This window comes from Taudactylus pleione, unplaced genomic scaffold (assembly GCF_031769625.1).
Source record: "Taudactylus pleione unplaced genomic scaffold, aTauple2 ptg000268l, whole genome shotgun sequence".
In the NCBI taxonomy this organism is placed as follows: Eukaryota; Metazoa; Chordata; class Amphibia; order Anura; family Myobatrachidae; genus Taudactylus; species Taudactylus pleione.
Window position 1 is genome coordinate 295,426 of NW_028284670.1, and position 26,819 is coordinate 322,244.

At 42.0% G+C, this 26,819-nt stretch overlaps 1 protein-coding gene across 1 annotated transcript in view; it reads right to left on the reverse strand.

The window, feature by feature from the left end:
• CLDN15 (claudin 15) overlaps positions 1 to 26,377 on the reverse strand; it is a 111,143-nt gene extending 84,766 nt beyond the window's left edge. The window contains exon 1 of the mRNA XM_088481238.1: positions 25,907 to 26,377. Within this exon, the coding sequence (XP_088337364.1) occupies positions 25,907 to 26,123 (217 nt within the window). The 5' untranslated portion in view covers positions 26,124 to 26,377. The remainder of the gene's footprint in view (positions 1 to 25,906) is intronic.
• Between the last annotated feature and the right edge of the window lie 442 nt (positions 26,378 to 26,819).

Genomic DNA, 26,819 nt, shown 5'->3' on the forward strand with positions numbered 1-26,819 from the left:
TAAACCACTAATTTGTCTGCCTATATCGATTTTTCTTTGCATCCTTGTGCTGTCTCTCGACCCATATCAGAGACACTTCTGAGTCTTTTACAAAAGATTCAAAATGTGACATGGAAACACAGCTATCATTTCTTACTTGTGGTGTGTCGGCACTGCGCACCAACATCCCCCATCAAAATGGGGTTGAAGCTATTGTGAACCATTTTCTTCTTAGAAAAAATGAGTTTTCAGAGAGGCAACGAAAGTTCCTGACGGATTTGATTTCTTTTATGTTGGAACATAATTATTTTTTATTTGACCGCACTTATTATCTTCAGCGCACTGGGATGGCCATGGGTACCCAGTTTTCCCCCAGTTCCCTTAACCACTATATGGGTATAGTAGAGGGGGAACAAATGTGGGGTTCAGATATGGGGGCACTACTCTATGGCCAATTTTATTGACAACCTTTTCTTTATCTGGGATGGGGATGCCAATTCCATTAATGATTGTGTTGCTCATTTAAATAATAAGGAATTTAATTTAACCTTTAATAGTACACATCACCCTTCTATGATTAACTTTTTGGATACAACCCTGGAAGTCTGTTATGGGAAGATAAAAGGAAGTGGATACTAATACATATGTAGAATATTCTAGCAACATCACAAAAAGTGGTTGTGGAGTATTAGTTGGGAAAAATATGTAGAATAAAACACAATTGATCTTCCCTGGTGAAATTTGAGGAGCAAGTAGATCAACTATGTGAGGCATTTGAGAAGGGTTACACAGCAACAATGATTTCTAATGTCAAAACTAAAATTCAGACCCTAGTTAGGGAAAACCATTATCTCAGAACCATTCTACAAAAAGAATAAAGGAATAGGAACAAATTTGAACCTTCAGTGGTTTTTACAATTAAATATTATGCTGTCGGTGTTGAGACCGGCGGGCATGCATCCGCCGGTCTCATAACTGCATACCAAATATAATAACTCTGTAAATTATGTTACCAGAATTATAAAGGAGAATTACCCATTGCTATTATTAGATCCTCTTCTAAAGGAAAACTTTAAAACCAAACCTTCTATTATTTAAAAAATAAACAAAAAAATCTACAAAGTTATCTAGCTCCCAGCGTTTTTACCTCTGGAGAACAACAGAAGCTAGGGTGGTTGCAATCTAAACCAATGAGGTTATTTTTGCTGGAGGTTTAGGGTTAAGATTAGGTGGAGGATTGGGATCAGGATACTTACCTTCAAGATGTTGGGTACCTGACTGACGGGATGCCACTGTCAGCGTTCCTAATACTGGCACCCCCACTGCTGTGATCCAAGACCTAACCCTGACAGATATAGGAGACTTTGCAAGCATGAAGCCCATGGGATACATGTGATGGGGACTCTATATTGAGATAGCGTCAATGAAACGATAGATCTTTAATCTCTCTAGCCCTGTATGTGTACTGTTGTGCCGGCTTTTATCAATTTTTCTTTATAGATTTGTATTTTTACTTGACATGTACGCTTATTTGAGCGTAGGAATATGTGTCACAGGTACACTTAACGACCATACAGTAACTGATAACAATGCAGGATAACTAACTGTTATTTGAATGGTAATTTAATTATTTATAGACTTCTTATGCTTATTTGAACAAGGGATAAGTGTCACATGCTCTTTTAATGATCATAGACCAACTGATAGCAGCCTATGGCATTTGTTCTCTGACTGGTTTAATGCAGTATTTTTTATGGTTTTATTGTGATTTTCGATTGTCGAGCAATGCTAATTATTTATCCAACTCATATATATTATTTAACCACATGTTTAATTATATGGTTTAAAAAAAAAAAAAAAAAAAAAGAAAGATCTACCTGTCACTTAAACTGCTTCTCTGTATAAAAGCTAGTGCACGGGTCATCTGACACAGGTGTTACTATTAAGAGGAATGAACTTAGCAGTGATTGGGTAGTGGTCTGTAAAATTGTGGGGCTTCCCAGAATTCCACCTTCTTCTGAAACTCTCAAGGGAGAAACGCGTTAAATTAGAGCCTTTCCTTGCACCCTAATCCCCATTGTGGAAATCCTTAGCCAGCTTGCTCTTCATAGCGCTTGGAAAATTGGAGTAAGGCTCTTATACAGGCGATAGATCTAGGGGTCTATTTACTAAGCAGTGATAAGAGACAGAGTGAAAAGTGATAAGAAAGTGATAAGGTGCCAGCCAGTCAGCTCCCAACTGCCATTTTTCAAACACAGGCTGTGAGATGACAGTTGGGAGCTGATTGGCTGGCACCTTATCACTTTCTTATCACTTTTCACTCTGTCTCTTATCACTGCTTAGTACATAGACCCCTAAGCCTTTACAGATGCAGCCAGTCTGACTGAATTAGGTACTGAAGCCACTCGCGCAAATATCAGACGGCAGCTGATCGCAACACAGGATTTCTTGTGCCTGGCAGCAGCGGTGGTTTATCCCGGAGTGGTCATCTGCTTTTGAGACCAAACACTTTTGAAGCCGGCATCTGTGGTTGGCAGAAGACTGGTACAGACCATCTGTGTGGCAGTTAAGAACCTCGTTTAATTATCCTTAGCCACGGATATTGCAGGTGTCTCACTGTGCCACTGTGCCACAGGACTGAGTGCCGATTGTTGCATTCTGCACATGCATAGGCATTGCAGTGCGCGTACGCGAATTAGCCACTGCGATCAGGACTGCGATCGCAGAGGATATGCAGACCCACGGCAGAATGGTTGACAGGAAGTACCATTTGTGGGTGACGATGGGGGGGGTGTGTCGGCCGAAGGCAGGCAGGCCTCATAGTGTGCGTGGCTATTAGCAATTCCTGAGTAAGGTCAGGGCTTGTGCAAGTGTGCGTTTGGGTCTGATGGTACTTGATTGCACCGATGGTTTCTCTATTCTGTATTACAGATGTGCGTATGGTAAAAAGGACGTCCTTATGTGGTGCTGAGATTTGTTTGCAATCGCAGTGGTTTGGCTTGCTATCGCTGTCGAACCGCGTGCCTACGCAGGATTGCGATCCGTAGTGAATCAGGCGCTGAGTACACGCTGTTCCCGGCTTACTTATTAGTCGATGCTGAATTGGACAGAATGAATAGAAGTCTGGCTATTTCATGTTGTCCGTTTAGGAGTTACAAAGTGCCTCAAAACAGACATCCTGTACTTTTCTCAACCGGTGTGAGCATCATTTAGTGCTGTGGAATGCCCATGCCAACCATCGGACCCACTGGGGCATTAAGGAACACCGGCCAGTTATTCTGCCAGACAACTGGATGGGTCTTGTATGCACTCGTTATTTATTTCAGTGTGGACTTCCTATTGGCATTTATTATACAACTCTACCTAACTACATCAGATTGTCTGTGTTGTGTTTATTTGTACCTATTTTTATCATTAAAACTTTGTTACTTGGTTATATGAGTTGGATATTTTATATAACTAAAGAATTGGTATAAGGCGCCACTAAAGTTGATTTTGGTTTTTATTAGAATGAGAAGCAGAAATGGAGGTAGGAAGAGATGTTGGGTAGGGTGATTATGGGCAGGAAATGGAGGTGGGAAGAGATGTTGGGTACGGTGATTATGGGAAGAAAATGGAGGTAAGAAGAGATGTTGTGTTGGGTGATTATGGGCAGAAAATGGAGGTAAGAAGAGATGTTGGGTACGGTGATTATGGGCAGAAAATGGAGGTAAGAAGAGATGTTGGGTACGGTGATTATGGGAAGAAAATGGAGGTAAGAAGAGATGTTGTGTTGGGTGATTATGGGCAGAAAATGGAGGTGAGAAAAAATGGTGTCTAGGTTGATTATGGGGAGAAAATGGAGGTAAGGAGAGATGTTGGGCAGGGTGATTATGGGGAGAAAATGGAGGTAAGAAGAGATGTTGGGTAGGGTGATTATGGGCAGAAAATGGAGGTGAGCATGTAGGTTGAGGCGGACATGAGAAGAGATGGTGGAGTAACATATTGTGGAGTTGGGTGAGTCTGATGAGGAACTGGAGTGAGAATACTAGGAAAGTGGAGTAGTTCGGTGGAGGAGAGAACAAGCAGGGTAACAGGATGGGTCTGTGCAGATAGTGAGGTAGGGTGAGGATGAACAGAAAGTGCCTATAGGAACAGATTATAGCTTTATATGCTGAGGAGAAAGTGGTGGTTCTACAAGATGGGAAGATATCAGCCAAAATATGATTCAGTATCTGTCAATAGTTTTACTGTATTTGCATTGAATCCATTTTGTTTTCTTGTTCAAAGCTAATTTGTTATATTTGTTTTTTTTTACTAATATGCTAAACTACAAGTTATTGATAAGTATATGATATAAATAAGTGAGGGAAATTACCTGTAATCAGTTGTGTATGCTGATTAGAGATGACAGAAAGAAACTGTGCCTGATTCAGCAAGGATCGCAATGCAGGCAGCTTTGCAATTGTGATCCTTGCAATAATGCAAAGTGTATGACACCCCCTGTATGACACCCCCTGTATGACACCCCCTGTATGACATCCCCTGTATGACATCCCCTGTATGACACCACCTGTATGACATCCCCTGTATGACATCCCCTGTATGACACCACCTGCTGTATTTGCGATCCCAGCACTGCTGGGATCACCTTCATGACCATCGCGACCATCGGTGGTTGATGGTCATGATGGTGGATGGTGCTGTGTAACGGTCACAAAGCCACAGCAGTATCCCTCTGCAACTGTCACAGCGTCACAGCAGTGTCACTCCACAACTGTCACAAAGCAACAACAGTAGCACTACACAACTATCACAGCACCATAGCAGTGTCACTCCACAACTGTCAAGAAGCCACAGCAGTATCACTCCACAACTGTCACAGTGCCCCAGCAGTGTCACTCCACAACTGTCAAGAAGCCACAGCAGTGTCACTCCACAACTGTCAAGAAGCCACAGCAGTATCACTCCACAACTGTCACAAAGCCACAGCAGTGTCACTCCACAACTGCCACAGAGCAACAGCATTATCACTATACAACTGTCACAAAGCCACAGCAATGTCACTCCACACCTGCCACAGAGCCACAGCAGTATCACTCCACACCTGCCACAGAGCCACAGCAGTATCACTTCACAACTGTCACAAAGCCACAGCAGTTTCACTTCACAACTGCCACAGAGCCACAGCAGTATCACTCCACAACTGCCACAGCATCACAGCAGTATCACTCCAAAACTGTCAGAAAGCCACAGCAGTGTCCCTCCACAACTGCCACAGAGCCACAGTAGTATCACTCCACAACTGTCACAATGCCACAGCAGTATCACTCTACAACTGTCACAATGCCACAGCAGTGTCACTCCACAACTGTAAAAATACATTAAATTAAACAGCCTATTCTTAACTATTTCTCCTCCTGTTCTGTATCTGTTTCACCCCAAATAATTCTTTACATAGCACTATTTCATGACAACAGGGTGCGACCGCACACCCAAGAGCGTTATATCTATTACAAATACAGTATATGTATATATATATATATATATATATATATAATTATATGTGTGTGTCTGTCTGTGTGTGACATTTGTGTCAGAGTTGTAAGCCTGTGTTATATGTATGGAGGATATCTGTATACACCCAATGCATGCTTATATAATGTGCACAGATTTGCAGTGCAAATGTTATAGCAGCATCACTTGCATTTTGCATCCACTTTGTATCCTGTATTATACACAAAATAAAAGCTTCAGATTGATGCTCTTTATTGAAGCGTAGGATTCGGATGATGAGATATTGATGGGGGTTTTGATTTGTTATGTTTTGATTTGTGTTCACTGGAAAGTAATAAATACAAGTATTGTCATTGCAACTTGGCAATTGATATATATATATATATATATATACTAGTCAGATACTGAAATAAACAAAATAAAAATACTGCATCATTTATATCCAATTATGGCATCTAAAAAATAGAGGATCATTGCACTGGAAAATGGCAAATTCAGTATAGTGTTACTTGCCAGGGTGAAACGCGTTACCATTGTAACATTGCCAACCTCTGTACTCCTGTGTTAGGAGACTTTGGGAGTAATGCTGGACCGAACTTACACCCAATGGCAGCTCCAGAGGTGAGGATGCAGCGCAGATCAAAATTCAAATAGGGGAGTCACACCAACTGCCATCTCACACATCGCCGGCTGGGACTCACTGGCAGTTGGTGTCACTTCCCTATTTGAATTTTGATCTGAGCTGCAGCCTCACCACTGGAGTGGACACTGCTTACACCCATTTAAAAAAAAAATACAGTATCTTGCAATTTCTCATACCGCGCATGATCCGGAATGGAGCTTTCACAAATCCGGGCAATGCAGAGTGTAATGCGTTCCAATTGCATCTCTCCATTTGCAACTGAAGAGGCATAACTGGGTTGTAACATGGCATCGTCACACAGGCAAGATTCAGTGTGCCGATATGCCTTTTTCCCAGAGTATTATTGTGCAAGTCCGCACTGATGACTTTGACAGGTGTCAAACCGAGCGCGTATATAGGGGGGACATTTAGATCGCAAAGATACGCTCAACTCCGCATATGGTTAAGTAATTGCATTTTTTCCTGTGCATGCAATGCAGCAGCATCTACCCCGAATCTGCGTTCGCTTCTGCACCAGGTCCTGTAGGCGTATATATGTCATGGCCACTAGCTAGATTAAAGCAAATACACGTCCATTAGAAACACCAGTGTTATGAGGGCAAAAATAAACATAAGAGTTTATATCATCTAGCATAACCCATTATCTATAAAATAATTTCCATAGGTCTGTTCCGCCTGCTCACGTGGCCCCACTCCCAATGCAGGGGAGATAGGACATTTGCCGGAGAGGAGGAGGACCTACCACCTAAACAAGGTAAGTATGTGAGAGGGGAGGGGAGGGCTGTGATGAGCTGGGGGAGGGGCATAAATGCAGAGAAGTGGGATTGGACTGAGAGGGGGGCTCTCAGTCCAATATTATATTATATTATTATTTTAAATAATTATTATTGTTAATATTATTATTGTCATTATTATTATTATCATCTATACCTTTCTGCATAACACATGTTTGATAAAACGTTTTTGTTAAATTCTGCTATTATGCTTAAACAAACGCTATTGGGTGTCTGAATGTACCTGTGGAGTGATGTGCTGCGTGCGTTTGTGTGTATATATATATATGTATATATATATATATATTACCAAAAGTTTGTCATTCCTATAAATGATGAGCACTATCTATATTACCTGGGTTGCATAAATGAGTTTCAGGTTCTAGCAGTCAGGGTAATCGCACCAACTGTACAGTGATCTCTGCAGGTCAAGCAATGCGAGTGGCTAATTGTTCCCGGTATAATTAATGACAGCATTGTACAAGCTGGGAGTGTGCCTACAGGTGATGTTGTGTTTCACCACAAAACCAGCCCCGGGGCGCAGCACAGACAGGAGTGGAGTTTTCCACAGTTAGAAATCACAGCCCTAAGCTGCATAAGAGCAGATAACAAGGTCTACAGAGCGGCTGATGCCACAGTCACATCGTCCATCACATCTACGTATATATACTGTATATAAAGCAGAAATAAATGACTCAGCACATGATACAATACAGTACAAAATGAGTTCATTGTAAATTCGATATTGGGGCTTACTATTTGGTAGAGCACTAAACAAGCCTTAGGTTAATGGGTTAATGGGTGTCCCCATTAAACAATACTAAGCTGCAGGCTGGGGAGGGGGTCCCTCAGCCTGGCGCAAATCAAATAGAGGCACGATCAGTGTGATTACTCCCCCACCCCCCACAGGCAGAGGAGATGGCTCCCATACAGCCCAGCACACATCATGTAAGAGGGTGGGGGGGCAATGTACCTGGGCTGAGTTGGAATGATATATTGCACGATATATTGTATAGTGTGTACCCAGTTTTAGACATCTCCTACAAGGAACTTCTCAGGAGCCTCTTATGTGCTCTGATTGGCTGAGTGACGTTACACAATCGAAGCGTAGAGACACTAAGGGCCAAATGACATAGGGTAAGAGTGTTTAAAATGTGAGAGTTTTCTCTGATATGTTTAAACCAAGACAATGTAATAAAGTCACAGAACATGGAAACCCTCCAATGTAATAAAGTCACAGAACATGGAAACTCGCCCCAATGTAATAAAGTCACAGAATATGGAAACTCAGCCAATGTAATAAAGTCACAGAACATGGAATCTCAGCCAATGTAATAAAGTCACAGAACATGGAAACCCTCCAATGTAATAAAGTCACAGAACATGGAAACCCTCCAATGTAATACAGTCACAGAACATGGAATCTCAGCCAATGTAATAAAGTCACAGAACATGGAAACCCTCCAATGTAATAAAGTCACAGAACATGCAAACCCTCCAATGTAATAAAGTCACATAACATGGAAACCCTCCAATGTAATACAGTCACAGAACATGGAAACCCTCTAATGTAATAAAGTCACAGAACATGGAAACCCTCCAATGTAATACAGTCACAGAACATGGAATCTCAGCCAATGTAATAAAGTCACAGAACATGGAAACCCTCCAATGTAATAAAGTCACAGAACATGGAAACCCTCCAATGTAATACAGTCACAGAACATGGAAACCCTCCAATGTAATAAAGTCACAGAAAATGGAAATCCTCCAATGTAATAAAGTCACAGAACATGGAAACCCTCCAATGTAATAAAGTCACAGAACATGCAAACCCTCCAATGTAATACAGTCACATAACATGGAAACCCTCCAATGTAATACAGTCACATAACATGGAAACCCTCCAATGTAATACAGTCACATAACATGGAAACCCTCCAATGTAATAAAGTCACAGAACATGGAAACCCTCCAATGTAATACAGTCACAGAACATGGAAACCCTCCAATGTAATAAAGTCACAGAACATGGAAACCCTCCAATGTAATAAAGTCACAGAACATGGAAACCCTCCAATGTAATAAAGTCACAGAACATGCAAACCCTCCAATGTAATAAAGTCACAGAACATGGAAACCCTCCAATGTAATACAGTCACAGAACATGGAAACCCTCTAATGTAATACAGTCACAGAACATGGAAATCCTCCAATGTAATACAGTCACATAACATGGAAACCCTCCAATGTAATACAGTCACATAACATGGAAACCCTCCAATGTAATACAGTCACATAACATGGAAACCCTCCAATGTAATACAGTCACATAACATGGAAATCCTCCAATGTAATAAAGTCACAGAACATGGAAACCCTCCAATGTAATACAGTCACAGAACATGGAAATCCTCCAATGTAATAAAGTCACAGAACATGGAAACCCTCCAATGTAATACAGTCACAGAACATGGAAACCCTTCAATGTAATACAGTCACATAACATGGAAACCCTCCAATGTAATACAGTCACATAACATGGAAACCCTCCAATGTAATACAGTCACATAACATGGAAACCCTCCAATGTAATACAGTCACAGAACATGGAAACCCTCCAATGTAATACAGTCACAGAACATGGAAATCCTCCAATGTAATAAAGTCACAGAACATGGAAACCCTTCAATGTAATACAGTCACATAACATGGAAACCCTCCAATGTAATACAGTCACATAACATGGAAACCCTCCAATGTAATACAGTCACATAACATGGAAATCCTCCAATGTAATAAAGTCACAGAACATGGAAACCCTCCAATGTAATACAGTCACAGAACATGGAAATCCTCCAATGTAATAAAGTCACAGAACATGGAAACCCTCCAATGTAATACAGTCACAGAACATGGAAACCCTTCAATGTAATACAGTCACATAACATGGAAACCCTCCAATGTAATACAGTCACATAACATGGAAACCCTCCAATGTAATACAGTCACATAACATGGAAACCCTCCAATGTAATACAGTCACATAACATGGAAACCCTCCAATGTAATACAGTCACAGAACATGGAAATCCTCCAATGTAATAAAGTCACAGAACATGGAAACCCTTCAATGTAATACAGTCACATAACATGGAAACCCTCCAATGTAATACAGTCACATAACATGGAAACTCGCATGATTTTCAGACTCAAAAAACTCTCAAGATGTAAACTCTCATCCAGATGTTTCTGGTTTGGAAAATACAACTCGATCAGTGTATTAGTGTGAGAGTTTTACTGCTAAACTCTCACAGTTTCTAATCTCTCACTCTATTATATTTGGCGATAAATCTGCACAACATGAAAAGGTCAGTGTGAGTCACTGTGCCTCAGAAAGTGTGACAGTGTGTATGAGAATGAGTCTGTGTATATGAGGGAGTGTGAATCAGTGTACATGAGATAGGGCATGAGTGTGTGCATTTGAAAGTGTGAGTCAGTGTGTATGGGAGAGAGTGTAAATTGGTGTGTGTGAGAGTATGAGTCTGTGTGTGAGAGAGGGTTTGAGTCAGTGTGTGTATTTGAGAGTGTGAGTCAGTGTGTATTGCAGAGTGTGAATTAGTGTGTGTGAGTCAGTGTGTTTGAGAGAGTGTGTAAATCAGTGTATATGAGCAGCAGTGTGAGTCTGTATGCATGCGAGTGTGTCTGTGTGCATGAGAGAGAGTGTGAATCAGTGTGCATGATACAGTGTCAGTGTACATGAGAGACAGTGTGAAGCAGTGTGTATGATAGAGTGTCAGTGTATATGAGAGACAGTGTGAAGCAGTGTGTATGATAGAGTGTCAGTGTATATGAGAGACAGTGTGAATCAGTGTGTATGATAGAGTGTCAGTGTATATGAGAGACAGTGTGAATCAGTGTGTATGATAGAGTGTCAGTGTATATTAGAGACAGTGTGAATCAGTGTGTATGATAGAGAGTGTCAGTGTATATGAGACACAGTGTGAATCAGTGAGCATGAGAGAGTGTGTCAGTGTATATGAGAGACAGTGTGAATCAGTGAGCATGATAGAGTGTGTCAGTGTATATGAGAGAGAGTGTGAATCAGTGTGTATGAGAGTGTGTCAGTGTATATTAGAGACAGTGTGAATCAGTGTGTATGATAGAGAGTGTCAGTGTATATGAGAGACAGTGTGAATCAGTGAGCATGAGAGAGTGTGTCAGTGTATATTAGAGACAGTGTGAATCAGTGTGTATGATAGAGTGTGTCAGTGTATATGAGAGATAGTGTGAATCAGTGTGTATGATAGAGTGTGTCAGTGTATATTAGAGACAGTGTGAATCAGTGAGCATGAGAGAGTGTGTCAGTGTATATGAGAGACAGTGTGAATCAGTGTGTATGATAGAGTGTCAGTGTATATTAGAGACAGTGTGAATCAGTGAGCATGAGAGAGTGTGTCAGTGTATATGAGAGACAGTGTGAATCAGTGTGTATGATAGAGTGTCAGTGTATATTAGAGACAGTGTGAATCAGTGTGTATGATAGAGAGTGTCAGTGTATATGAGAGACAGTGTGAATCAGTGCGCATGAGAGAGTGTGTCAGTGTATATGAGAGACAGTGTGAATCAGTGTGTATGAGAGTGTGTGTCAGTGTATATGAGAGACAGTGTGAATCAGTGAGCATGAGAGAGTGTGTCAGTGTATATGAGAGACAGTGTGAATCAGTGAGCATGATAGAGTGTGTCAGTGTATATGAGAGACAGTGTGAATCAGTGAGTATGATAGAGTGTGTCAGTGTATATGAGAGACAGTGTGAATCAGTGAGCATGAGAGAGTGTGTCAGTGTATATGAGAGACAGTGTGAATCAGTGAGCATGAGAGAGTGTGTCAGTGTATATGAGAGACAGTGTGAATCAGTGTGTATGATAGAGTGTGTCAGTGTGTATGAGAGACAGTGTGAATTAGTGTATATGATAGTGTGTCAGTGTATATGAGAGACAGTGTGAATCAGTGTGTATGATAGAGTGTTAGTGTATATGAGAGACAGTGTGAATCAGTGTATATGATAGTGTGTCAGTGTATATGAGAGACAGTGTGAATCAGTGTGTATGATAGAGTGTGTCAGTGTATATGAGAGACAGTGTGAATCAGTGTGTATGAGAGTGTGTCAGTGTATATGAGAGACAGTGTGAATCAGTGTGCATGAGAGAGAGTGTCAGTGTGTATGAGAGACAGTGTGAATCAGTGTGTATGATAGAGAGTGTCAGTGTATATGAGAGACAGTGTGAATCAGTGTGTGATAGAGTGTGTCAGTGTGTATGAGAGACAGTGTGAATCAGTGTGTATGAGAGTGTGTCAGTGTGTATGAGACAGTGTCAATCAGTGTGTATCATAGAGTGTGTTTGTCAGGTTGCGGCCATTACTCATCACAGAGCCGGCTTCCCCTGATCTCACGGGTGGTCAGACGTCAGGTGCAGCGGTGAGTAACGCGCTGAGGATTACTCTTAGGGTCCGCTAGGACTTTCTTGGGTTGCACTGTGACTTGGTTCCTGCGGTTGCCGTCATGGACGCAGCCATGACAGTCCGTATCACTTGACTACCTTTCTCCTGTGGTAGCGTCGTTAGCTACCAGCTAACTTGGCCCTCCAATGGACTGCTACCTTAAGGAATTTAGCCAGGCTTCATGTAACAGGAAGTTGCCTGAACAACTTCGCTACTTCAGTGTTGGTTTGCTGTGGTTTCCTTCCAGGCTCCATGTTTATGCGTGCTGAGTTCATTTGCAGTATCCTCCAGTATGTCTTCCAGTGTTACCCACGTCCCGAGTTCTGAGTGATTCATATCTCCTCTTGAGTTTATTCTTTCTTTTGTTCCAGTCTCTCCCTGCATGTGGCTGCTATATACATCACCCTGTACCGGAGACCAGCGCTTTGGACTAGAGCTCTATCTGTGTCTGGATCCCTAGTGCACTTACTAACCTGCGTCTGGGTCCCCAGAACACTTATCACATTTATCTGTATCTGGATCCCCTGTGCACCTATAACTGATATCTGCATCTGGATCACCAGTACATTTATTACTGATATCTGTGTCTGGATCCCCAGTACATTTATTACTATAATCTGTGCCTGGATCCCCAGTGCATCTATTACTGATATCTGTGTCTGGATCCCCTGTGCACCTATAACTGATATCTGCATCTGGATCACCAGTATATTTATTACTGATATCTGCATCTGGATCACCAGTACATTTATTACTGATATCTGTGTCTGGATCACTAGTGCATCTATTACTATAATCTGTGCCTGGATCCCCAGTGCATCTATTACTATAATCTGTGCCTGGATCCCCAGTGCATCTATTACTGTAATCTGTGCCTGGATCTCCAGTGCATCTATTACTGTAATCTGTGCCTGGATCCCCAGTGCACCTATAACTGATATCTGCATCTGGATCCCCAGTGTACCTACAGTATAACTGATATTTTAGTCTGGATCCCCAGTGCACCTATAACTGATATCTGCGTCTAGATCCCCAGTGCACCTATAATTGATATCTGCGTCTGGATCCCCAGTGCATACTGATATCTGCGTCTGGATCCTGACTGCTTAATCCTGGCTGTCTAGACACCTGTCATTTTACCGACACCGGGAGACCGGCGCCCGGCATCCTGATTGAAGGGATGCTGGGCGCCGAGCGTGGATAGCTGCGGGGGGGGGAGGGTTAGGTTTAGGGTTCCCGGGGGGCATTTAGGGTCAGGCACCCCACTGGGAGGTTAGATTGGCTAGGAGAAAGGGGGGTTAGCGTTAGGCACCTCCAGTGAATACTTAGGGTTAGGCACCCCCCCCGGGGGACTTAGGCCTAAGCGGCGGGGAAGGGGGGTTAGGTTTAGGTACTTAGAGGGGGGGTTAGGGTTAGGCATTGCAGGTGAGGTTAGGTTTAGACACCCCTAAGGGAAGGTTAGGGGGTAGAATTAGGTTAGAGAATACTTACCTTAGGACGACCAGGATTTCCTCTGCCGGGATGCCACTGTCGGGATTCCAACTGCCGGGCATGGGTCCGGCAGTACATCATACCGATTCCTTCCCAAGTGCACCTATAACTGATATCTGCATATGGATCCCCAGTGTACCTATAACTGATATCTGAGTCTGGATCCCCAGTGCATCTATTACTGTAATCTGTTTCTGGATCCCCAGTGCACCTATAACTGATATCTGCATCTGGATCCCCAGTGTACCTACAGTATAACTGATATTTTAGTCTGGATCCCCAGTGCACCTATAACTGATATCTGCGTCTAGATCCCCAGTGCACCTATAATTGATATATGCGTCTGGATCCCCAGTGCATACTGATATCTGCGTCTGGATCCGCAGTGCACCTATAACTGATATCTGCATTTGGATCCCCAGTGCACCTATATCTGATATCTGCGTCTGGATCCCCAGTGCACCTATAACTGATATCTGTATTTGGATCCCCAGTGCACCTATAACTGATATCTGCGTCTGGCTCCCCAGTGTACCTATAACTGATATCTGAGTCTGGATCCCCAGTGCACCTATAACTGATATCTGCGTCTGGATCCCCAATGTGTCTATAACTGATATCTGCATCTGGATCCCCACTGCACCTATAACTGATATCTGCATCTGGATCTCCAGTGCACCTATAACTGATATTTGCATCTGGATCCCCAGTGCACCTATAACTGATATCTGCATCTGGATCCCCAGTGCACCTATAACTGATATCTGCGTCTGGATCCCCAGTGTACCTATTACTGATATCTGCGTCTGGATCCCCAGTGCATACTGATATCTGTGTCTGGATCCCCAGTGCACCTATAACTGATATCTGAGTCTGGATCCCCAGTGCACCTATAATGGATATCTGCATATGGATCCCCAGTGCACCTATAACTGATATCTGCATCTGGATCCCCAGTGCACCTATAACTGATATCTGCGTCTGGATCCCCAGTGTACCTATTACTGATATCTGCGTCTGGATCCCCAGTGCATACTGATATCTGTGTCTGGATCCCCAGTGCACCTATAACTGATATCTGAGTCTGGATCCCCAGTGCACCTATAATGGATATCTGCATATGGATCCCCAGTGCACCTATAACTGATATCTGCATTTGGATCTCCAGTGCACCTATAACTGATATCTGCGTCTGGATCCCCAGTGCACCTATAACTGATATCTGCGTCTGGATCCCCAATGTGTCTATAACTGATATCTGCATCTAGATCCCCACTGCACCTATAACTGATATCTGCATCTGGATCCCAGGTGTACCTATAACTGATATCTGTGTCTGGATCCCCAGTGCACCTATTCGCTACCTGTGACTCTCCCTGAGTATTAGAGCTACTATACTCTCCCAGCACCCCTCCTGTGTCTTCCTGTGTTTTTGTTTCTTTCCCGCTAGTACAGGATACCTGACCAAAGGGCCACGACCTGTTTGCTGGGTGCAGCTAAGCCCAAATCCCAATTGGAAGGGTCACTGGGGAACACCTCCCGGTAAGTTAGACTCCGTGCCTTTGGTCAGGTCTTGTCAACATCTGATGCTAGTGGATGAGGAAGACATATCTACAAGGCCCCCTGTCTTCTGCTATCTCTTTTCCCCAGGACCCAGGCCCCAAGCCCTCTGGCTAAGGACCCCAAGAATGTAAGCATGACAGTGTCAGTGTATATAAGAGTGTGACTCAGTGTGCATGACAGAGCGTGTCAGTGTATCTGAGAGACAGTGTGAATTAGTGTGTATGAGAGAGCGTGTCAGTGTATTTGAGAGACAGTGTGAATTAGTGTGTATGAGAGAGCGTGTCAGTGGATATGAGAGACAGTGTGAATTAGTGTGTATGAGAGAGCGTGTCAGTGTATATGAGAGACAGTGTGAATCAGTGTGTATGAGAGAGCATGTCAGTGTATCTGAGAGACAGTGTGAATTAGTGTGTATGAGAGAGCGTGTCAGTGTATTTGAGAGACAGTGTGAATTAGTGTGTATGAGAGAGTGTGTCAGGGTATTTGAGAGACAGTGTGAATTAGTGTGTATGAGAGAGCGTGTCAGGGTATTTGAGAGACAGTGTGAATTAGTGTGTATGAGAGAGCGTGTCAGTGTATATGAGAGACAGTGTGAATCAGTGTGTATGAGAGAGCGTGTCAGTGTATATGAGAGACAGTGTGAATCAGTGTGTATGAGAGAGCTTGTCAGTGTATCTGAGAGACAGTGTGAATTAGCGTGTATGAGAGAGAGTGTCGGTGTATATGAGAGACAGTGTGAATCAGTGTGCATGAGAGTGTGTCAGTGTATATGAGAGAGTGTGAATCAGTTTGCATGAGAGAAAGTGTGAATCAGTGTTTATGATAGTGTGTCAGTGTATATGAGAGAGTGTGAATCAGTGTGTATGATAGAGTGTGTCAGTGTATATGAGAGTGTGAATCAGTTTGCATGAGAGAGAGTGTCAGTGTATATGAGAGAGAGTGTGAACCAGTGTGCATGAGAGAGTGTGTCAGTGTATATGAGAGAGAGTGTGAATCAGTGTGCATGAGAGTGTGTGTCAGTGTATGAGAGACAGTGCGAATCAGTATGCATGAGAGCGTGTCAGTGTATATGAGAGAGAGAGTGTGAATCAATGTGCATGAGAGAGTGTGTCAGTGTATAAGAGAGACAGTGTGAATCAGTGAGCATGAGTGTGTCAGTGTATAAGAGAGAGAGAGAGTGTGAATTAGTGTGCATGAGAGAGTGTGTCAGTGTATAAAAGAGTGTGAATCAGTGTGCATGAGAGTGTGTCAGTGTATAAAAGAGAGAGTGTGAATCAGTGAGCATGAGAGTGTCAGTGTATAAAAGAGAGTGTGAATCAGAGTGCATGAGATAGTGTGTCAGTGTATAAGAGAGAGTGAGTGTGAATCAGTGTGCATGAGAGAGTATGTCAGTGTATATGAGATACAGTGAGGATTAGAGAATATGAGAGTGTGAGTGAGTGTGTATAAGAGTGACTGATGATTCTGTATATGATGGAGTGTGAATCAGTGTGTATAACAGTGTTAGTCAGTATGTATTAGAGTGATTCTGTATATAAGGGAGTGCGAGTCTGTATGTATTAGAGTGATTCTGTATATAAGGGAATGTGAGTCAGTATGTATTAGAGTGTTTCTGTATATGAGGGAGTGTGAATCAGTATGTATTAGAGTGTTTCTGTATATGAGGGAATGTGAGTCAGTATGTATTAGAGTGTTTATGTATATGAGGGAGTGTGAGTCAGTATGTATTAGAGTGTTTCTGTATATGAGGGAATATGAATCAGTATGTATTAGAGTGATTCTGTATATGAGGGAATGTGAGTCAGTATGTATTAGAGTGTTTCTGTATATGAGGGAATGTGAGTCAGTATGTATTAGAGTGTTTCTGTATTTGAGGGAATGTGAGTCAGTATGTATTTGAGTGATACTGTATATGAGGGAGTGTGAGTCTGTATGTATTAGAGTATTTCTGTATATAAGGGAGTGTGAGTCAGTATGTATTAGAGTGATTCTGTATATAAGGGAGTGTGAGTCAGTATGTATTAGAGTGATTCTGTATATGAGGGAATGTGAGTCAGTATGTATTAGAGTGATTCTGTATATGAGGGAGTGTGAGTCAGTATGTATTAGAGTGATTCTGTATATGAGGGAGTGTGAATCAGAGTGTATTAGAGTGATTCTGTATATGAGGGAGTGTGAGTCTGTATGTATTAGAGTGATTCTGTATATGAGGGAGTGTGAGTCAGTATGTATTAGAGTGATTCTGTATATAAGGGAGTGTGAGTCAGTATGTATTAGAGTGATTCTGTATATGAGGGAATGTGAGTCGGTATGTATCAGAGTGATTCTGTATATGAGGGAATGTGAGTCAGTATGTATTAGAGTGTTTCTGTATAAGAGGGAATGTGAGTCAGTATGTATTAGAGTGTTTCTGTATATGAGGGAATGTGAGTCAGTATGTATTAGAGTGATTCTGTATGAGGGAACGTGAGTCAGTATGTATTAGAGTGTTTCTGTATATAAGGGAGTCTGAGTCAGTATGTATTAGAGTGATTCTGTATATGAGGGAATGTGAGTCAATATGTATTAGAGTGATTCTGTATATGAGGGAATGTGAGGCAGTATGTATTAGAGTGTTTCTGTATATGAGGGAATGTGAGTCTGTATGTATTAGAGTGATTATGTATATGAGGGAGTGTGAGTCAGTATGTATTAGAGTGATTCTGTATATGAGGGAATGTGAGTCTGTATGTATTAGAGTGATTCTGTATATGAGGGAGTGTGAATCAGTGTGTATTAGAGTGATCCTGTATATGAGGGAGTGTGAGTCAGTATGTATTAGAGTGATTATGTATATGAGGGAATGTGAGTCAGTATGTATTAGAGTGTTTCTGTATATGAGGGAATGTGAGTCTGTAAGTATTGATTCAGTATATGAGGGAGTGTGAGTCAGTATGTATTAGAGTGATTCTGTATATGAGGGAATGTGAGTCTGTACGTTTTAGAGTGATTCTGTATATGAGGGAGTGTGAATCAGTGTGTATTAGAGTGATCCTGTATATGAGGGAATGTGAGTCAGTATGTATTAGAGAGTTTCTGTATATGAGGGAGTGTGAGTCAGTATGTATTAGAGTGATTCTGTATATGAGGGAGTGTGAGTTTGTATGTATTAGAGTGATTTTGTATATGAGGGAATGTGAGTCAGTATGTATTAGAGTGATTCTGTATATGAGGGAATGTGAGTCAGTATGTATTAGAGTGATTCTGTATATGTGGGAATGTGAGTCAGTATGTATTAGAGTGTTTCTGTATATGAGGGAGTGTGAGTCAGTGTGTATTAGAGTGATTCTGTATATGAGGGAATGTGAGTCTGTATGTATTAGAGTGTTTCTGTATATGAAGGAATGTGAGTCTGTATGTATTAGAGTGATTCTGTATATGAGGGAGTGTGAGTCTGTATGTATTAGAGTGATTCTGTATATGAGGGAGTGTGAGTCAGTATGTATTAGAGTGATTCTGTATATGAGGGAGTGTGAATAAGTGTGTATTAGAGTGATCCTGTATATGAAGGAATGTGAATAAGTGTGTATTAGAGTGATCCTGTATATGAAGGAATGTGAGTAAGTATGTATTACAGAGTTTCTGTATATGAGGGAGTGTGTCAGTATGTATTAGAGTGATTCTGTATATGAGGGAATGTGAGTCTGTATATATTAGAGTGATTCTGTATATGAGGGAATTCTGAGTCAGTATGTATTAGAGTGATTCTGTATATGAGGGAATGTGAGTCAGTATGTATTAGAGTGATTCTGTATATGAGGGAATGTGAGTCAGTATGTATTAGAGTGTTTCTGTATATGAGGGAGTGTGAGTCTGTATGTATTAGAGTGATTCTGTATATGAGGGAGTGTGAATCAGTGTGTATTAGAGTGATCCTGTATATGAGGGAATGTGAGTCAGTATGTATTAGAGAGTTTCTGTATATGAGGGAGTGTGAGTCAGTATGTATTAGAGTGATTCTGTATATGAGGGAGTGTGAGTTTGTATGTATTAGAGTGATTTTGTATATGAGGGAATATGAGTCAGTATGTATTAGAGTGATTCTGTATATGAGGGAATGTGAGTCAGTATGTATTAGAGTGATTCTGTATATGTGGGAATGTGAGTCAGTATGTATTAGAGTGTTTCTGTATATGAGGGAGTGTGAGTCAGTGTGTATTAGAGTGATTCTGTATATGAGGGAATGTGAGTCTGTATGTATTAGAGTGATTCTGTATATGAGGGAATGTGAGTCAGTGTGTATTAGAGTGTTTCTGTATATGAGGGAATGTTATTCAGTGTGTATTAGTGTTTCTGTATATGAGGAAGTGTGAGTCAGTGTGTATTAGAGTGATTCTGTATATAAGGGAGTGTGAGTCAGTATGTATTAGAGTGATTCTGTATATGAGGGAATGTGAGTCAGTATGTATTAGAGTGATTCTGTATATGAGGGAATGTGAGTCAGTATGTATTAGAGTGTTTCTATATATGAGGGATTGTTAATCAGTATGTATTAGAGTGATTCTGTATATGAGGGAATGTGAGTCTGTATGTATTAGAGTGATTCTGTATATGAGGGAATGTGAGTCAGTGTGTATTAGAGTGATTCTGTATATAAGGGAGTGTGAGTCAGTATGAATTAGAGTGATTCTGTATATGAGGGAGTGTGAATCAGTATGTATTAGAGTGATTCTGTATATGAGGGAATGTGAGTCTGTATGTATTAGAGTGATTCTGTATATGAGGGAATGTGAATCAGTGTGTATTAGAGTGATCCTGTATATGAGGGAATGCGAGTCAGTATGTATTAGAGTGATTCTGTATATGAGGGAGTGTGAGTCAGTATGTATTAGAGTGTTTCTGTATATGAGGGAGTGTGAATCAGTATGTATTAGAGTGATTCTGTATATGAGGGAATGTGAGTCAGTATGTATTAGAGTGTTTCTGTATATGAGGGAGTGTGAGTCAGTATGTATTAGAGTGTTTCTGTATATGAGGGAGTGTGAATCAGTATGTATTAGAGTGATTCTGTATATGAGGGAGTGTGAGTCAGTATGTATTAGAGTGATTCTGTATATGAGGAAGTGTGAGTCAGTGTGTATTAGAGTGATTCTGTATTTAAGGGAGTGTGAGTCAGTATGTATTAGAGTGATTCTGTATATGAGGGAATGTGAGTCAGTATGTATTATAGTGATTCTGTATATGAGGGAATGTGAGTCAGTATGTATTAGAGTGTTTCTATATATGAGGGATTGTGAATCAGTATGTATTAGAGTGATTCTGTATATGAGGGAATGTGAGTCTGTATGTATTAGAGTGATTCTGTATATGAGGGAATGTGAGTCAGTGTGTATTAGAGTGATTCTGTATATAAGGGAGTGTGAGTCAGTATGAATTAGAGTGATTCTGTATATGAGGGAGTGTGAATCAGTATGTATTAGAGTGATTCTGTATATGAGGGAATGTGAGTCTGTATGTATTAGAGTGATTCTGTATATGAGGGAATGTGAATCAGTGTGTATTAGAGTGATCCTGTATATAAGGGAATGCGAGTCAGTATGTATTAGAGTGATTCTGTATATGAGGGAGTGTGAGTCAGTATGTATTAGAGTGTTTCTGTATATGAGGGAGTGTGAATCAGTATGTATTAGAGTGATTCTGTATATGAGGGAATGTGAGTCAGTATGTATTAGAGTGTTTCTGTATATGAGGGAGTGTGAGTCAGTATGTATTAGAGTGTTTCTGTATATGAGGGAATGCGAGTCAGTATGTATTAGAGTGATTCTGTATATGAGGGAGTGTGAGTCAGTATGTATTAGAGTGTTTCTGTATATGAGGGAGTGTGAATCAGTATGTATTAGAGTGATTCTGTATATGAGGGAATGTGAGTCAGTGTCTATTAGAGTGTTTCTGTATATGAGGGAGTGTGAGTCAGTATGTATTAGAGTGTTTCTGTATATGAGGGAGTGTGATTTAGTGTGCATGAGTGCGAGCCAATGTATATGGTGTGAGTCTGTGTATATGAGAGAGGGAGCATATGGTGGGATTGTCTATAAGCCTTAATCTGACCCCGTGTATATTCAGACCCCTCGTATATTCAGACCCCGCGTATAATAAGACCCCGCGTATAATCAGACCCTGTGTATAATCAGACCCTGTGTATAATCAGACCCCGCGTATTATCAGACCCTGTGTATAATCAGACCCCGCGTATAATCAGACCCTGCGTATAATAAGACCCTGTGTATAATCTGACCCTGTGTATAATCAGACCCTGTGTATAATCAGACCCCGTGTATAATCAGACCCCGCGTATAATCAGACCCTGTGTATAATCAGACCCTGAGTATAATCAGACCCTGCGTATAATCAGACCCTGCGTATAATCAGTTCCTGTGAATAATCAGACCCTGCGTATTATCAGACCCTGCGTATAATCAGACCCTGCGTATAATCAGACCCTGTGTATAATCAGACCCTGCATATATTCAGACCCTTTGTATAATCAGACCCCGCGTATAATCAGACCCCGCGTATAATCAGACCCCGTGTATAATCAGACCCCGCGTATAATCAGACCCCGCGTATAATCAGACCCTGCGTATAATCAGACCCTGTGTATAATCAGACCCTGCGTATAATCAGTTCCTGTGAATAATCAGACCCTGCGTATTATCAGACACTGCGTATAATCAGACCCTGCGTATAATCAGACCCTGCGTATATTCAGACCCTGTGTATAATCAGACCCTGCGTACAATCAGACCCTGCGTATAATAAGACCCTGCGTATAATAAGACCCTGTGTATAGTCAGACCCTGTGTATAATCAGACCCTGTAGTATAATCAGACCCCGACCCCGCGTATAATCAGACCCCGCGTATTATCAGACCCCGCGTATTATCAGACCCCGCGTATTATCAGACCCCGCGTATAATCAGACCCCGCGAATAATCAGACCCCGCGTATAATCAGACCCTGCGTATAATCAGACCCTGCGTATAATAAGACCCTGCGTATAATCAGACCCTGCGTATTATCAGACCCTGCGTATAATCAGACCCTGCGTATAATCAGACCCTGCGTATTATCAGACCCTGCGTATAATCAGACCCTGCGTATAATCAGACCCTGCGTATAATCAGACCCTGTGTATTATCGGACCCTGTGTATAATCAGACCCTGCGTATTATCAGACCCTGCGTATTATCGGACCCTTCGTATAATCAGACCCTGCGTATAATCAGACCCTGTGTATTATCGGACCGTATAATCAGACCCTGCGTATAATCAGACCCTGTGTATAATCAGACCCTGCGTATAATCAGACCCTGTGTATTATCGGACCCTGTGTATAATCAGACCCTGTGTATTATCGGACCCTGTGTATAAGTGACCAATTCAAAGTTTGCAGTATAACATTGTGTAAGTATTGAAGTGTGAAATCTGATTTATGTAGGTAACGTATCACCATGGTCACACCTCCATTATTTAACATTTCTGACACAATATTTCACAATTCGCAGTTTGCCTTTGTACTGTAACTGATGAGAACATTGTAGCCCTGAGAATGTAACAGAGCCCTTGTGTTATTTCTGTGATACACCGGTGACTATATCCCATAGACTGACATTTGTTCCCTCACTAATGCAGGTTGTAAATATAGCAGCATGTAGCTGACATACTGTGGTTACAAATGAATGAATTACTGATAACAAGCAGAGGGGCCAAGGTTATATACAGGGCATTCAGAGCAAGAGTGACTTTCACATACAGCAGACGAAGTAAATATATATTTCTAATGTACACATATTGCAGTGCCTTATAGCTCAATATGTATTGTACACGATGAAGAGAATAATCCACTACCTGAGTCCCTTATTACTCTGTATACAGTACATGAAGAGGTAACCCACCCCCCGAGTGCCTTATTACTCTGTATGCAGTACATGAAGAGGTAACCCACCCCCTGAGTGCCTTATTACACTGTATGCAGTACATGAAGAGGTAACCTACCCCCTGAGTGCCTTATTACACTGTATGCAGTACATGAAGAGGTAACCCACCCCCTGAGTGCCTTATTATACTGTATGCAGTACATGAAGAGGTAACCCACCCCCTGAGCGCTTATTACACTGTATGCAGTACATGAAGAGGTAACCCACCCCCTGAGTTCCTTATTACACTGTATGCAGTACATGAAGAGGTAACCCACCCCCTGAGTGCCTTATTACACTGTATGCAGTACATGAAGAGGTAACCCACTACCTGAGTCCCTTATTACACTGTATGCAGCAAATGAAGAGGTAACCCACCCCCTGAGTCCCTTATTACACTGTATGCAGTACATGAAGAGGTAACCCACCCCCTGAGTCCCTTATTAAACAGTATGCAGTACATGAAGAGGTAACCCACCCCCTGAGTCCCTTACTACACAGTATGCAGTACATGAAGAGGTATCCCACCCCCTGAGTGCCTTATGACACTGTATGCAGTATATGAAGAGGTAACTCACCCCGTTATTACACTGTATACAGTACATGAAGAGGTAACCCACCCCCTGAGTGCCTTATTACACTGTATGCAGTATATGAAGCGGTAACCTACACCCTGAGTGCCTTGTTACACTGTATGCAGTATATGAAGAGGTAACTCACCCCGTTATTACACCGTATACAGTACATGAAGAGGTAACCCACCCCCTGAGTGCCTTATGACACTGTATGCAGTATATGAAGAGGTAACCTACCCCTTGAGTGCCTTATTACACTGTATGCAGTATATGAAGAGGTAACTCACCCCGTTATTACACCGTATACAGTACATGAAGAGGTAACCCACCCCCTGACTGCCTTATTACACTGTATGCAGTATATGAAGAGGTAACCCACCCCCTGAGTGCCTTATTACACTGTATGCAGTATATGAAGAGGTAACCTACCCCCTGAGTGCCTTATTACACTGTATGCAGTATATGAAGAGGTAACCCACCCCCTGAGTGCCTTATTACACTGTATGCAGTATATGAAGAGGTAACCCACCCCCTGAGTGCCTTATTACACTGTATGCAGTACATGAAAAGGTAACCCACCCCCTGAGTTCCTTATTACACTGTATGCAGTACATGAAGAGGTAACCCACCCCCTGAGTGCCTTATTATACTGTATGCAGTACATGAAGAGGTAACCCACCCCCTGAGTGCCTTATGACACTGTATGCAGTATATGAAGAGGTAACCTACCCCCTGAGTGCCTTATTACACTGTATGCAGTATATGAAGAGGTAACTCACCCCGTTATTACACCGTATACAGTACATGAAGAGGTAACCCACCCCCTGAGTGCCTTATGACACTGTGTGCAGTATATGAAGAGGTAACTCACCCCGTTATTACACTGTATACAGTACATGAAGAGGTAACCCACCCCTGAGTCCCTTATTACAGGTCTATAGTATATGCAATGGTATCCCACCCCGTGAGTGTTTTATTACACTATAAGTAGTATATGAAGAGGTAAACCATCTCCTGAATAATGTATATAAAGAAGCATATGAAGAAGTAACTCAGTATTAAACCTCCTGTAGGCATATGATATAACATATCCTGTGCCATATTAAAAATGACATCAAATGTATTGAAACAGTAAAGCTTAACAGTGCCTTACTGCCTTATATCTACAGAAGAAGCAGAATGTATTGCAGCGCACAGGGGAAGGTAGCACCGAAACCTTTTTTTATAGTACCTTTAAATATGCCAAGATAATGACACATATGCTATTTACAGATCTCTCAGCAAGACAGCATGGTTTTCCACATAGTCCTGACTCTACGTGGTATGCTGTCCACTGCAACGCAGTCTGCTCAGGCATTGTAATCAGCATTTATAGCGTCCAAATGTTCTGTGGTCTGTAACCTTCCGTGGAGCCTACATTAGATAAGGTCAGGATCACTTCTGTCCCACCATCACCTAGGACTCACGATTCCTATATCACCTATTCTCATTGTTCCCACAACTTCTATATCATGTCCATAATCCATGGCACCTCAATGTGTATATATATATATATATATATATATTATATATATATATATATATATATACACACTGTACATCTCTATACAGCAAAAAATGTACATAAAATCAGTACAAATATATATAAACAGTAAGTTTATAATAGACACACAGTCTTGCACTTGAGGAACCCTATAAAATTTTAGGTAACCTCTTGTATGTAGCAGAAGCTGGTGGTAATTTCATAGAAAAATTGAGTCAACATGCGTCCTCCAATTTGATAGATCCCTCTCCCAGTTATACCCATTCTAGATTTCTGCAAACCACACCAGCAACGCTTGGCTCTTTTCACCCATCCTTCTCCGGACGCCCAAGTTCCACAGCCATGGACGTCGCCCAAACCCAATCAACCCGGCAGACCTTCTCACCTGACAGCGCCAGCAAGGACTGGAAATCTCTGCAGTTGTACACCCCGGTGGAGTCGGTGGCGCAGCTCATCCAGAGGTTCTCGAACAACGTGGATGTTGTGATGACATTTCCGTCGACAGATGAAACGCGCCAGTTGGCGTTGAAGAGGGTGATGCCCAGCATGACGGAGCCTGTCACCCCAAAGAAAAATCCCACTGTCTCCACAATGGCAGACATCTCCAGATGCGGTTAGGATATGGCACAGACCTGGAGTTCTCCTTATGTCTTGTGTGGACGCTTTAATTCTACCATTCACCTCTTGTAACGGCTTCTTCTAAACGTCTTTCGCCCCCGCTGACTAAATGTCCTCCGTCACTGTTTCCTCTAGTCACTGTTTGCACCTAATCCCGTCCAACTGACCTCTAGTTGAGCTGTTATCTGTAACTGGGAACCTTTCTGCCAATGACCCTTATCTACCGTAACTTGGCTCCTTGTCCCTATGATAAACCTTCTCCCTCTGTCGCCTTGTGAACCCTCTTTCTTCGTCTAGTCACTGTCTCTGGTCTTGCTTATTCTGTATCCAGCTGCTTGGCTGACTCTTCCAGTCTAGTCCCTGATTGTCCCCTGGCTCTTCTCTGCTGGGTCGGTGTGTCAGGTTGGAGATCTCTGGATACAGTATGTGCAGTTGCTGGCATGCAGGAGGAATGAAATGTTTGCCTTGCTGCACTGTCTGGTACACAGGGAGCAGTGTGAAGGTGTGGACACGACCTACTCCTCCTTCTCCTCCTCCTCACCCCAGCATGCTCTGCCACCACACCTATGGGAGACAGCTTGGAAGGGGTGATAGAGAATGGTTGTACAGGACAGTGATATAATCTATCTGCACATACTGTATCACAGTCAGGCACCTCAGCTCACCTGGCTCCCAGGTGC